The 14,788-nt window shown below is 39.3% G+C and overlaps 1 protein-coding gene across 1 annotated transcript in view; it reads left to right on the forward strand.

Moving 5' to 3' along the window:
- The window catches only part of LOC140338480 (serine/threonine-protein kinase Nek11-like), a 161,017-nt gene that overhangs the window by 88,325 nt on the left and 57,904 nt on the right, over positions 1-14,788 (forward strand). The window contains exons 7-9 of the mRNA XM_072422716.1: positions 1,730-1,808; positions 4,394-4,479; positions 9,320-9,439. Of these exons, the coding sequence (XP_072278817.1) occupies positions 1,730-1,808; positions 4,394-4,479; positions 9,320-9,439 (285 nt within the window). The remainder of the gene's footprint in view (positions 1-1,729; positions 1,809-4,393; positions 4,480-9,319; positions 9,440-14,788) is intronic.

Here is a 14,788-nt window from a genome sequence, read left to right on the forward strand (position 1 = left end):
TGGCCATAAAATAAATAGGAAAAGGTGAAAACAAATGTTTTATCAAAACAAGAATGGAAATTGCTTTTGATGCATGTTGTATTTGCATTAATTCAATTAGGACTTATATCTACTTTTAGTGGATAACATGCATATTTTCTGTATATGTCTGACAACCGATAAAAGATTTATTTCACTTTAATTACAAAACATTACTTTCTACCCAAAACTAAAGAGCTAAAAAAAATTCTCTGACTGTCTTTATGTGACAGGTGCACTTTTCAGATAGTTATAAGGGCTTTTCAAACTTTGCTAATCCTAGAGTGTCCCGATATAGACAACTTCACATACTTTGATATCTCAGATAATTGCCTGTATAGCAATGTGGCCTAGCTGTCATTGCTGAGGGTTAATTGGGTAAAGAGATCTCAAGAAAATGAACTTTGATATTCTAACAAAGTTACTCTGTGACAACGCAGAGGAAAAACAGTCACTATGGAGGACATCATCGCAAGCTTTATCTGTCAGATCTTCACCCTGGCTCAGATCATAATGCCGGCAGGGAATATTTAAAACATGAAAAGGATTGGAGCAAATCAGTTTATTTTGGCATATCGAGGACTTGATCTAATGTGGACCGTTCTTTGCCCACTTATTCCTCACTGTGTAATCCTGGCACTTAAGTAGCACTTTTCTTTACCCCCACAGGTGAATGGAGCATTGGGGGAGTGGTGGGAAGGAGAATATAAAAAGTGTTATGGTACCATAAAAGCTGGAATTTTCAAGATCAATAAAAGTCAATCCAATGGTGGCAATCCATTTTTTGCTAGAAGGTTTAATTGTTATTTTATCCAACAATTTCTTCTCTATTAGTAAGATAATGTTCTTGCTTAGGGTCTGGGGTTATATTCCTATTGTAGCAATTAGGAAGGGCCCCAACTTGTTGAATCTTGCATACATTTACCAATATGGAGAATGTAATATGAACTGAAAGACCCAAACTCCCAGAAGAAGAATCTCTACAACAATGAGAGGAAGGTTGTACTCTTGATGTATCCAGTTGACTTAACCAAACATCCTCCATCTAACTTTTAGGAGGGCAGACCCTGAAAAAAATAGTGTTATTGCCAAGTAAGAAGCATTACTTGGTGCCTAAGGGTGGCTATACCATTAGCACAGAGATATTGGTTTTCTCTGGACACTACAGTTTCTTATCTCTTGGTTTGGCAATTGGCCTTACCCTATATATTACCCTTGGGCCATGGTTAGAAACATCATATTGTAGTTCTCTGGGAAAAAGCTATGTGATTGACTATGTTTTCTGTAAATTGAAGTGTAAATTTTAGGTGCTATATTATTAAAAACCCCTTTTGCTCAGCGATTTTCCCGGTTTGGATTTTTAAATTTCCAGTTCAAGCCAAAATGTGGGGATCTCGTAGGTTCTCCATACTCGGCATTGTCATTGCTATACATGTTGTGTGGCCTGTCCTCAGGTCACGGTTCACTGGACATTGTAATGGACAAAGTTAATGCAAATTTATTCTAATATAGTCAATTGTATGTAGTTAATTGTACTCTAATATAGTAAATTGAAAAAAGCCTAATGAGTTATTATGTATATGTCTTCCTTATTATAAATAATTTTCACTGTTTGTCTAAAAAGCTGATTGTCAAAAAGAATAAAGGTTACTAAAGTTAGAACATGGCTTATAGATTGCTTGTGCATCAATATTATGTTTTCTGCTTTCAGGATGTTGTCCAAAGACCCAGAACTACGACCCAGTGCCAAAGACATCCTAAACTTTCCTTATGTCATTGACAGAGCAAAGGTATAGATAAGCAATCTGATTACTGGATGTTTTGGTTCCTAATAAAATGTCCAAAAGAGATATTATTAACCCTAGTATCAGAATTCTCATTTGGCACAATAGTCAGGCAGCTTGAACTCTTAGAAGGTCAGCAAACGCAGCCTCTATGGAAGAGTTTATTACAAGTGGAAGCCATAATGTTTGTAGGTCAAGTAGTTGGATCTCACAACAGTTGTCCTTCATCCAATGATGTGCACTGCTTATTTTTCAGGTTGAATGACACCCAGCATTCAACCTATTTCCTAGAAGCCCAGGAATACAAGGGCCATCCATGGAGCTACAGGAGAATGCTATAGCAAATCATTATGTGGCACTTCTTTATTCAACTTTAAGAAGGGAATATTGAGAAGGAACAGGGTGAAGAAGACCTGTGAGGTTGCTGCACTGAACTTGAGATCTGGCTGTGCTTTATGGATAGGGATGCGCGAGCAAGATTTTTAAGTTCGATCTCGCAGCGAATCAGGCCTTACCGAACATATAAGCGAGATTTGATATCGAGTTTGCAGGCCAACTGAACTCATATGACCTCTCAATGGAGATTCTCCATTGAGAGGTCATATGAGTACAGTAGTACGCCTGCGGTCACAGCTGATTAGAGGCACGTGCCTCCAGGTGTGACCACAGGTTCCTACGGTCCAGGTTCCCAAGCTCCATGGACTGTACTTATCAATACAGCCCAGGGAGTGTGGGAACCTAGATGGTCACAGCTGAACTCATATGACCTCCTAATGGAGATTCTCTATTGAGAGGTCATATGAGTTCAGTAGTACGCCTGCGGTCACAGCCTCCAATCAACTGTGACCGCAGGTTTCCACGCTCCCTGGGCTGTACTTATCAATAAGTACAGCCCAGGGAGCGTTGGAAACTGAACTTGTATGACCTCTCAATGGAGATTCTTCTTTGAGAGGTCATATGAGTTCAGTAGTTCACCTACGGTCAGAGTCAGAGGCATTCTCGCTCATCCCTATTTATGGATAGCGGACAAAACTAAGGGAAAGGACCTGAGCTTGCAGTTTTGTTTTAAATCTGCAGCAATAAAAAGTAATAAAAACTTAGGTCCTGATGTATTTTGGGAAAAAAATAAAGGGTGGAGGATCTCAAAGCCCACCCAATTATTGTGACTACAGGTAGTCCCCGTGTTAAGGCCATCTGACATAAGGACGACTCCTAGATACAAATGGGGCTTCCCTTCTAGTTTGTGTGCAGGACAGGGGTTTGATAGGGGGAGGGGGTGGTTCGCAAGTATTTTGCTTTTCTGCAGACTCTTGTAACTCTTTAATGACCAAGACCAACTCTGCAATTGTTTCTTTTTGCATACCAAAGCACAACTTGCTCCCGAAGTTATTGAATGTCTGGGCTCCAAATAATTTTTTTTTTGCTTTGTGATTAACTCACAGTGAGGATTTTATACAATAACTGAAGCTGCCTAATAATATGTTGAGACAAACATCTGTCCTAATTGCATTTATTACATACAAATTCAGCTTAAGAACAAACCTACAGTCCCTATCTCGTATGTAACCCAGGGACGACCTGTATTGTTGTTAACCTAGACCAAATGTAAAGCACAAAATGTATTCACCTTGCTATTATTTTTATTGATTATCAAAAAACTTGCTTTATAATGTAACCCTTTCTAGAATTATTGGCCTGATAACTTCTGCTCATTGATCCCATGACAGTTTTGGAAACAGTTAAAAACCTGCTATTGTTCCCATTCTGTCTCTGAACCACAAACCACCTGCAATTAGGAGTGTTCTTTCTCTCCGATAGCTGTGTTAGGATATTGCTTCTGGATTTAATTGCTGCTGGCATTCTTCTTCCATCCGTCAAGTTGTGAACTGATGGGAAGAAAGAACAAGATGAAGGTACGCAGGAAAGTTTTCAGGGAAAGCACAGGCTTGGTGGGGGGTGGAGGCTGCAGACATCCAACAAGCTTCTCTACCTTGCACAGTTCAAAGCTCCATCAATGGATATTTCACTGAGTGAAGTTATCTTTCTTTGTGAGTGAAGGAGCTTACCAGAGTTTAAATGAAACCTCTGGGGAAAATTAGTAATACTAAACTAACAGAATGAATTGGTATCTGACGGCTCTTTAGTGCTGACCACTCTAGTGCCACCCTGCAATTATTAAATGATAGACAGGACCCCCCTGCCCCATCCCAAGCGGCTCAATCAGCACGTGGTATATGGTTGTTATGGGGCTTGCATTTGTCTATAGAAATATGGAATATGAGAATGTCAGAATTTGCCTTACAACTTTGGGATCTGGAGTGGGGAATACGCCAAACTAGGTTTGTTTTAGCAAATTCCACTGCCAATGGCCTGGTACCACATTAGCATTTAGGAGGTCAGCAATTAGTTTTTCTTAGCTAAGGTTTTCTTTCATTTTAGTTAACCAGTAGACATAATCATAATACCGTACTACTACAATCTGTTCTAAAACTCCATCCAGGTAGGGCTGGCCAATAGGTAAACTCTGAATACAGTAATGTTACAGTTTGCAGGGTCAAGTTGTACTAAGTTCTGTTTCTTTGCCTTTGCAGGTTATTGCAGAATGGCTGCAGGAGGTGCTGAATCACGACAATCGGGTCTCTGTGAATGAGGACGCTGCCAGGATTGCAGCTGCCATGTATGTACAATATCACTGTTACATATGAAGCCTATAATTTAATATTAATTAATATAATAATTAATATATTAACAATATTATTAATATTAATACAGTGTGCACACCAGCCATTGGTGAGCAAATCCATATTTAGTATGTTTGGTGACCTATTTTCTATAAAAACCTAATTGTAACCATTTACAAACTCTCAAATCAAGTCATTTTGCTGGTCTACCTTTTTTTTTTTTTGAAAATGTCATACTAATTTAATTTTGTAATAATATAAGGTAACTTATTAAAAGTTTTTTTAGGCGTCTTTTAAACTTGTAGTGGAAAACCATGTGGCTAGTCATTCCAAGACCATAGGAAACTGCTGATATGCACCCAGGAGCGGCAAACTGTATTGCAGATTAACACGTCTGCAAGTGTTGCCCTGGCTGGAGTTCTACCTTCAGAAAAGGAAAAGCAATTGTGCCAGACATAACATATCATAGCTCAGCAATTCACTGTAATCACAGCCACAACCCTGTGCAACCTTTCTTGTTCAGTTAAATGGGAGTGGTGGGGGATGTGGTTTAGCTTGTTGTAGAATACTGTGGTCAACCAAAAGTCTCAAATGGCCTTAATTAAGTTCTGTTTCTAATTAAGAATTGGCTTCCAAGCTGTCTGGCTGCAGAGTGGTAATACCATCACTTCTCAGGGTAGTAAAACTTTCTCTGCCCACTTAGTAATGAAATGAAGATGTGGCAATGGTTGTCACCTATCTACATCATGGTGGCTTCTGCACTCCGTGCACATTCTACTACTAACAAGCATGGGCTGTCCATAGTGCTTTTTAGTTACCAAGCCTTGGCATGCAAAAAAAACCTTTTACAACGTAAATAGGCAACAAAAATATAAATACAATACAAAATTTATGTTATCATACAGATGACATTCAGCACTTTTTGGGATTTGATTATTGTTGCAGGAGTAATCTAGGTGCACTCAATACTACTGATTGACTGCCCCCTTCTACATACAACAATATACCACCAGGAGAGAGTTGGCGGAATCCAGATCAGCTTTCAGGTTAATGTAGAAAGAGTGATTTATGCATATTGGATGAAGACTATGGTTAATTCTTATTATTAGGTTTAGAACTGCATTAACATTCTGAACAGAGATGCGTGCTTTACTCATTAATGCCTATTTCCCACTGGTTACACTATTCCCAACACCTTTAAACCAAGGACACCACCAATTGGAAATGGCAATATAAGGGTTTAAAGCTTGAATCTGTCACTAAATGGAGCATGGTGATATCACTAAATATCACTAAATAACTAATAAACATTTTACCTCCCAATCTTACATTTAGGGGTTGGAATGGGTGGAATCCAATGTTCAGTCTATTCCCTGACTGTGTGTGCAACCCTTAACGTATTCCTGGACTGGTCTGCTTTCATTGATTAGAATTTGGAAAAATCTTACATCACGAACCACAGTTTTTTCATGATTTTCATGCTTTACTATACCATTCTGCACATACATAGTCACACACATGCCCTATATTATGGACTGTTGGGAGTGAGAGAAGACCAAAGAGTTGTTTTACTAAAAGCAAAATTGAAGCTTTTTTTTCTTGATGTTACTTATTCTAAGTAACCTGAAAATGTAGAATTTTGGCATATATCTAAAGGAATGATATGTCTGTCTGCTATACATAAATTTGCAGGAATAAAACTACAGGCCTATAGCCCAACAGTAGTCTTAGTGCACTAATGGAAGGCGAAGGAATTAGCTGATGTGACAGCTGGGAAGGGGTTAAACCAAATGGCTGGCGGCTGATGATTTATTGATGCTGTGGTTTGAAGTGGAGTCGGAAAGCTGAGCTGAGTCTCTGCTGAATGGTCTCGGGGCCCTTAGGGGAGCACACAAAAATCAATTAGCAGCACAGGAGGAGATGGGGCTTGTCCATTTACTATCGACTTCCCACTTCTACCCCATTCAGGGTCTGACAATCTCTTCCTGCGGTGAGGAAACAATGCAAAAAGTGTGCAAAAGGACAGACCTAATACAGGGGTGACAAGTGGCGGAATTCACCGGGGCCATATGACCTTGTCTTTCACAAGTACAGTGACCTCTTCTGTACCAGACAGCCCTGCATCACATTACGCTTATGACAGGAGTTCTCAACTTCAATCCTCAAGGACCCTTCACCACTCACAAGCTTTTGTTTCAGGGTCTATGGCTTGACTTCTGCAGAGAGAGTAGTCCAGCCATTTTCAACTTATGACCTTGTTATTATTGTTTTCTTTGAATGTAGCATGGCATATTACGTAGCACGAGTCCATAGTTATGTCCTTGTGGTTGAACTTGATGGTCTTTATTGAACCCAATAAATTATGTAACTATTTTACCAGTTGTCACCCAAGAGGAGCTCATAGTTCAATGTCCCTACCATGGTCATCGTCTAATATCCCTGACATGGGTTCTGTTTTTAACAGGATGGATTTTCCTATCTGCTATGTGCTACACTGCTACACACCCCAATTCATTCCATTCATAAATGTCCGCATGCCATGTGTATTTTACCAGTTGTCACCCAAGAGCTTCGAACTCATAGTTCAATGTCCCTACCATGGTCATCGTCTAATATCCCTGACATGGGTTCTGTTTCTAAAAGGATAGATTTTCCTATCTGCTATGTGCTACACTGCTACACACACCCCAATTCATTCTATAAATGTCGGCATGCCATGTGTATTTTACGAGATGCCCCTTAGAGGAGCTCACAGTCCAATGTCCCTACCATGGTCATCGTCTAATATCCCTGACATGGGGTCTGTTTCTAAAAGGATGGATTTCACTATCAGCAATGTGCTACACACACCCCAATTCATTCCATTCATAGATGTGGGGCTGCCATGTGCAGACAGAGAGGCTCTATGGAGTTCTTTTTGCTGAATGGAGCTGAAAGATCTCTGTGATCGGAGGAGAGACGGACGTGTTTGTGTTTTCTTTTGTAAAGAACAGAAGTCAGTTAATGTCAGCTCCAGAATACTGAAGAGTGCGGTGCACATTTATAAACCACATAGCTCTGCATTTTTTGCACATTGCCAAAGTGCAACCTCAACATTGCACAGCCAGGCCATCTGTTCCTGGATGTCTCCTACAGGGTGTCCACCACCAGAAGTGTTCAGATCCCAAGCACAGTCTGTGCTCAATTGACTGGAGAGGAGCGCACGGGAGACATAAGGGTTGTAATTGACACCTACCAAACCATAACATTATGGACGAGAGTAGTCACTCATATGCCCTGCATTGGGGTCTCGTAAGCATTTTCCAATTGTTGAAGAATGTATATGATCCATTCAAAAGATTAAAATCAGACTTTCAAGTAAATATACAAATTCTTGGGACAAACCTTAAAGTCTATCAGGAAAAAAGATCATTTTAATTGGAGCATTTTTTTATACATGTCTTTTTTATCTGTACATAATTTATTATTAAGAACACACCATGTGATCACAGTAATGGCTGACTGGTTGCTGTGGGATAACGCATGTCACCTTTGTCTTTCCCTGCATGACGCTAATGTGCAGTTTGCAGGATCACAAAAACCCTGAAACATTAAATGCCAAGCGGTATCACAATCATAAAATGTGTAGTCAATAATGGCGTGATACCAAGAATCTCCACCCCATGCTGTGATATTATTTACAACATCTGTGTTTGGTGCTGTTCATTAACCTCATGGCCCCAGGATACCAGAGATGTATCTTCAGCCCGGATATCCCATTATGTCAGCATCACCTTGGATGAAACATTGGAAGGTTGGCTATTTTTGGTCCACAGGGTAATTACAGTTGAGTGGACCCTTCAAGCCCCCAGCTTCATGCTTATGAAATCAGAAGATTGTGGGAAATAATTCAAAAGCAGCATCCATGATAGCTCAGCAGCTTTAGCTTCCTGCAAGATAATCATGGTTGTGTTTTTCTGAAAAAACAACTGAGATTTTAGTTTAAATCGGCTAAACAATTTCCAGGTGCATCAAAAAAGATGTGCAAAATCATTACATTTCATGTTCTTAAGAAAGCAGTCACTTCCTAAGCAGAAAAGTGGAAGCAGTGGTCCCTCTGCAAATGTCCAAAATGCCACCTTCTGAGTCACAGCTATGCCATTCAGCAATCAGAATGAACTTTCCTGAGTGCAGAGCTATCCTTTGACTTGACATAGGATGATAAATCCCTGTAGTTTTTATCATTTAGACTTTCCCTTGTCTGCTAGAAGAGCTGGAGTGCTCTGACTCTTCCAGTCTCCGGAAGGTTAACCTCAAACGTCATGTCCTCAACCCCGAATTGACCGATGAATTATTCTTTGTCCAACGCAGCAACAAAGCCCTGTGTTTAGTGTGCAACCACACCAACAGCACTTTCAAGCGGTTGAATCTCAAGGGGCATTTCAATGCCAAGCAAGCACACATGTACAGAGACTACACCGCGGATGAGCGGAAGACTGAGGCTGCTCTCTTGGAGTCACAGTTGGAAAAAACCTTTCCTTGGACACCTTGTTCCTTCTGGCCTAGCGTACCTTTTTCACCTCCTGAAATGGCCTAGTAGTCCAAAAAGTTTGTTGACCCCTGTTCTAATTGTAGAAAGATCCTTTATGAAACAAAATGTAAATAGTGATACATAAGAGGAGTGGTTAAGACATAAAGTTATAACACTGGAGTATATATAAATAAAAAGGTGGTGAGCATCTATTGTACCTTGGCTGCACCTTTCCATTTCCTCTACTATTTTGGGAGAAAAATAGGAATATTATGATCATTTTGTTGTCCTATGTTGTTAATTAGGGTTATTATAATTCTTTGCAGGCAGGAGAAGCTGCACCTAGACAGTTTACGTGCCATAAGGATGGTGCAGGAGATGGCGCCACGTCAGCGTCGAAGAATTCGTCAAGAGGACCACCCAGAGACCTATATGAGAAAGATAAAGTAAGTATAAGTGTAAAAGATTTGCCAGTCTCATAATATAACTCTTTTGTGTTAGGTAAATTATTTACATCGGAATTCCCAGGTTCATATTAGAGTTCCCCTTTTAAATTTGGACCTTTCCCTTTAACATCAGAATACCCAACTTCACACTAGAGTCCTGCATCAAAGCCCCCTTATTTTAGGAGATTCAATTTAAACCTGGCCTCCCGTTACATCAGATCTTCCATTTTCACATTGGAGACCTCCCTTTATATTTAGACCCCACTTTCACATCAGAGAATACCCTATACCTCAGAGTCCCCAAATTCCCACAAGAGTCAGGTGGACCCTCTTCTTTTTATAGTTCTTCTTTACATCCAGAGCCCCCCAGACCTCTACAGGTCCTCTGGAGTAAGGGGCCCAATCTCAATGGAGGCCTCTGGAAACTCTTCCTACACCATCAGTTGTATCACTAGGAGTTCAGAGTTCAGACTTCCTCCGCGGGAGAGGTAAGTATCCTGTCTTTTATTCTATCACTGGAGAGGTAAGTATTCTGTCTGTTATTCTATCACTGGAGAGGTAAGTATTCTGTCTGTTATTCTATCACTGGAGAGGTAAGTATTCTGTCTTTTATTCTATCACTGGAGAGGTAAGTATCCTGTCTTTCATTCTATCACGGGAGAGGTAAGTATTCTGTCTTTTATTCTATCACTGGAGAGGTAAGTATTCTGTCTGTTATTCTATCACGAGAGAGGTAAGTATTCTGTCTGTTATTCTATCACGGGAGAGGTAAGTATTCTGTCTTTTGTTCTATCACTGGAGAGGTAAGTATTCTGTCTTTTATTCTATCACTGGAGAGGTAAGTATTCTGTCTTTCATTCTATCACTGGAGAGGTAAGTATTCTGTCTTTCATTCTATCACTGGAGAGGTAAGTATCCTGTCTTTCATTCTATCACTGGAGAGGTAAGTATTCTGTCTTTCATTCTATCACTGGAGAGGTAAGTATTCTGTCTTTTCTTCTTCTCTATTCTTTACATTTTTGACAAATAAATCCCAGTTTAGGAGTGAATTGTCCCTTTATTCCAACAGGAAAATTACATCATCGTATTCTTCTATGAAAAGTGTAAGAAACAACATTTTTCTCATTATAAAAATAACAAATTCCTTCATTTACATTATTTTTCCTTTATAGCCAGAAGATATAAATTGTCACCAAACATTTCTAAATAGGCAGCCTTAATTACAGCAGCATTTGTAGTCCCGGCTTTTTCCATGACAGATTAAATTGTGTTCCTTAAATCTGCTTTAGCTGGTGCATTTCCCCAGAGAGATAAAATCATTCATCTGGGTGAAAAACTGTGTAATTACACTCTTATTTTCTCCTTATATTTCCTTTAGTTAATGGGACACAAACATTTTCTTTGCTGAAATGTCTTCTGTATGGTTTTGTGTCTTTCTCTGCTCCCTTTATATTAATATTGACCTGCGGCATGAACAGGGTATATAAATTTGGGGTGAACCCTGTGAATAATTGACCTACAGACTGCCAATGATCTTTAGGAGAAAAGGAGGGGTGTGTTTCATGACTCTGCAGTCTGTATAAACTGATCTGCCTGATATTTGGATCAGTTTTACCGCACACCTGTAGAATAGGCTGGAGGAAAGCTAAATACATACCTTTATTGTAAAGGGATATGCTCAACTAGTCGTGGAAGTGGCAAGCCATGCTAATAGTAATGTGAGAATTCCTCCACTCAGATTATCAATAGGGCACGTCCCCAATTCATAGAAGCATTGGAAAGAGAAGAAATTAAATTTTGGGACTTTTTAGGCCAGACTAAATACAGATGGAATATAGCTTAAAATACTTTATTTCAATATCAAACATATAACAACCATCTTTGAACATAAAAACATATCATAAAAACAGTATCTCCTGTACAAACACCAAATCAATAGGTTATAAGTTGTCAACCCGTTTCACAGAATAAGGAAATCCACTTCTTCAGGATAGTTTCAGGAGATCTACAATGTCAATACATGATTCAAAAATTATTTTGTACATAGGCACGTGTATGCAAAGCAATATAAACAAGCGATATATACATATAAAAAATAAATATTAACTTACAAAATTGTCTACATTAGTCCCAGCATCTCATGACCGGTAAGATGTTTCAACAGTTAAGCAAGAGGAGGGCAGTAACAAACGCATACGTCTCCAAATGGTATTGGATCATGTATTAACATTGTAGATCTCCTGAATTCCTGATTGCCTTATCCTACGAAACGCGTTGACAACATATAACCCATTGATTTGGTGTATGTACAGGAGATACTGTTTATGCACACACATGTCAATGGTTGAAGGATTTGGATACTGTGAGACATTGGGTCTGATTTATTAAAGCTCTCCAAGAATAGAGAGGATACACATTCATCAGTGAAGCTGGGTGATCCAGCAAACCTGAAATGGATCTGGTCCAGGACTGAAATTATTTGCTAACAAATAGCAAACTATATTTTAGAACTACATTCGGGTTTGTTTGATTACCCAGCTTCACTGATGAAAGTATGAAAGTGTATCCTCTCCAGCCTTGGAGAGATTTAATAAATCAGGCCCATTGATTGGTGACCAATACCTATGTATGGGTATAGAAAAACCATAACAGCAATTAAAATTGAAGCCCTTATCATGCCTCACAATATAAATAGGCAGAATTAAAAAAAAGCAAAGGTGTCACCTTTATTGTATTATCCAAAAAAAAAAGGATTTTGTTGTTGCAAATAGCTGATGAACTTGATGATCTCAAGCATTGACAGTTGTCTCACCACCCTGACATATCTGATGTTGTCTATGGAAAGCCTGGTAACCCGCTAACAAGGTTATGTGAATACTTCACTTTATTGTCATTCAAAGTGGTCTGTTAAAACTGTTCACGTTATCTGAGATCTCCATCAAGAAAAATCTAATTGTGCCAGCCGGATTATCAGTTTTTCCACTGTCTCCTGATACCTCCCTCTGGGACAATAATCTAATTTTATTACAAGGGCAAACAATGGCTGTTTTTTTAAGGTCTTCTGGTAATTACATTTTTCTTTTTAAAGAGAAACATAGTTATTAGGAGGGTAGAAGATGTTCCTGGGCGTAAATATAAATTGGAAGCTGATGGGTTGGCATTAAAGTCTATCATACAGTTACAGGTTGGGCAGTCAAACAAAGTGTCAAGGTTTAGGAACAGATAACGATAAAAGAGATGTAAATGTATAACAATGTTTTATTCTTTTTTATTCTGTATCTTTGCTTTTTCACATTGTGCTAGTTTATTAGCTGGTGATGGAGTTTTTGGTTCAGCTCCGAAATAAGAATAAGAACTTTCATAACTTTTAGGAAGTCCCCTATATTTAACCTCCCCCTACCTGAACTCTAACATTTTAAACGCCAACTTTTTCCTACGGGTAGAATCATAGAGGGAACATGGAGGCAAGGTAGAAGTTTTGCCTTGCCCCATTTTGATTGGCATAAAGGATTGCAGTAGGTACCCATAAGCCACCCTTTTGCATTGTCTGTGGCAAAGTTCCATCAGACACCTACTGCCTAGACGTACATCTTGCATTTTGACAGGTGCCCAGCTTTGCCTAATTGTGGTATTCCCCTGGTGTACTGCAAGACCCTGAAGGATGTAGTTGGCCCATCCAAATATTGACTGGTCTCCAGGCTCTTCCCAACATTGCCTTGTGCACAACTCAGCAATGCATAGAAGAAGGCTTAAAATCTGTCTCTTCTTCACCAACCCGTCTACAAGAATCAAGCGACAAGACCAGATGACCTTAAATTTCCCAGCTATGCTTTGTACGAGCTAGGTCTTCCATGTGTATATTTTCATTTACTTTACATAGCCATTGAGTCGGAGAGGGACACTGCGGATCAGAATGGTCCTAGGATAGGGCAGGGGCAAAAGATACAGAGCATAGAACCTTCTTCATCATCTCCAAAAGAGGCCAGAAACATGTGGAAATAATTATTGCAAATAAGACAGGCATTCTTTATAATCTGGATAAAATATTATAATTAAGCTCTTGATACCTGCTGCTAATGATGGGTCAGCCTGATAATGCTCTGTTTTTGGAATTTTGATGAAGATCTCAAATTCCTCCTCTCATCTATCCAGGAAAGATGGGAAAACACCAATTTGGAAGGCAGGTAGGTAATATCAGGGGTTCTAAACACCAATTCCCCTATACCCTATTCAAAAAAGGTTTTGTATTTAGTCTTTCACATAAATCCTCAAACAAATCCTTCTAAACCAAGCAATTTCAAGCCACAAGTTGATACATTTTGCAAGCTGGTAAACACAGCAATTCTACAAATAACTGCAATCTCCATAATTTCTGCAATTCCCCTTGGAAAGCAGTATTTACACAGGGCAATTATCAGCAGGAAAGGATTTTCTATAGATAATATTCATGCGCATGGCCACGTTCATAAACCATCTGACTGTTAAAAGATCCTTTGCACTCATCCATGCTCACATCTTCTAAATGTGCCTGGACTGTGACTCTGCATATCATACAGAATTATGGGAAAATGGCTGATATGTTCCATAGTATTTTCACCCATTTATAACTGGTGTAGAGGTGTTGTCACTGGGCCTGCTCTCCTCCTGGCTTTTCCACTCCTTCATTCATTCTTATTACAATCTGATAGCTTTGGAATCTCAAAGCAGGTGGAGCACTTAGCACATTTGTAAGAAATCCTTCTTTCCTTTATAAATGTTCATCAGCAGTGGTATAGCATAGTAAGATTATTCTCTTTAAATTGAGATCATGGTGTAGCATATCTATACAACGTGTATGAGAACTGAGGGGGTTGTTCTATGTCTACAGAGCATGGATGATAACACTGGGGAATGCTTTTTTTGCTGAGTTAGATCTTACACTTGTTTTTACTATTTATTGGGTGGTTGCACATGAAACTGGGTCATTTCTGTATTTGAGGTGGGAATATAATATTCTTTCTATCAACAAGTGGCTCATGTAGAATGTTTGGATCACCTGGTTTTAGGGCAGATTTTAGAGGCCAATTCCTTTCCACCCAATGCCTCTCACGAGCTCTGCTGTCCCACATGCACAGATAACAGGGATACTTGGTGTACCCGCGTTGCTGACCAAGAAGGAAGCATAACATTTTAAGGTCAACACAGATGACCCAATTGTGTTGGTGATATAACTCTCTTTATGTTTGCATATTCTTCACAAAGAAAAACTGAATGGCCAATTGGGACTGACCCAAATATAGTGCCATTGTGAAGGAGGACACACTTTAAGCTCTGCTTTGAGCTATCGATGAATAGTCGCCATTCAGTTGA

This window comes from Pyxicephalus adspersus, chromosome 9 (genome assembly GCF_032062135.1).
Source record: "Pyxicephalus adspersus chromosome 9, UCB_Pads_2.0, whole genome shotgun sequence".
Taxonomy (NCBI): domain Eukaryota; kingdom Metazoa; phylum Chordata; class Amphibia; order Anura; family Pyxicephalidae; genus Pyxicephalus; species Pyxicephalus adspersus.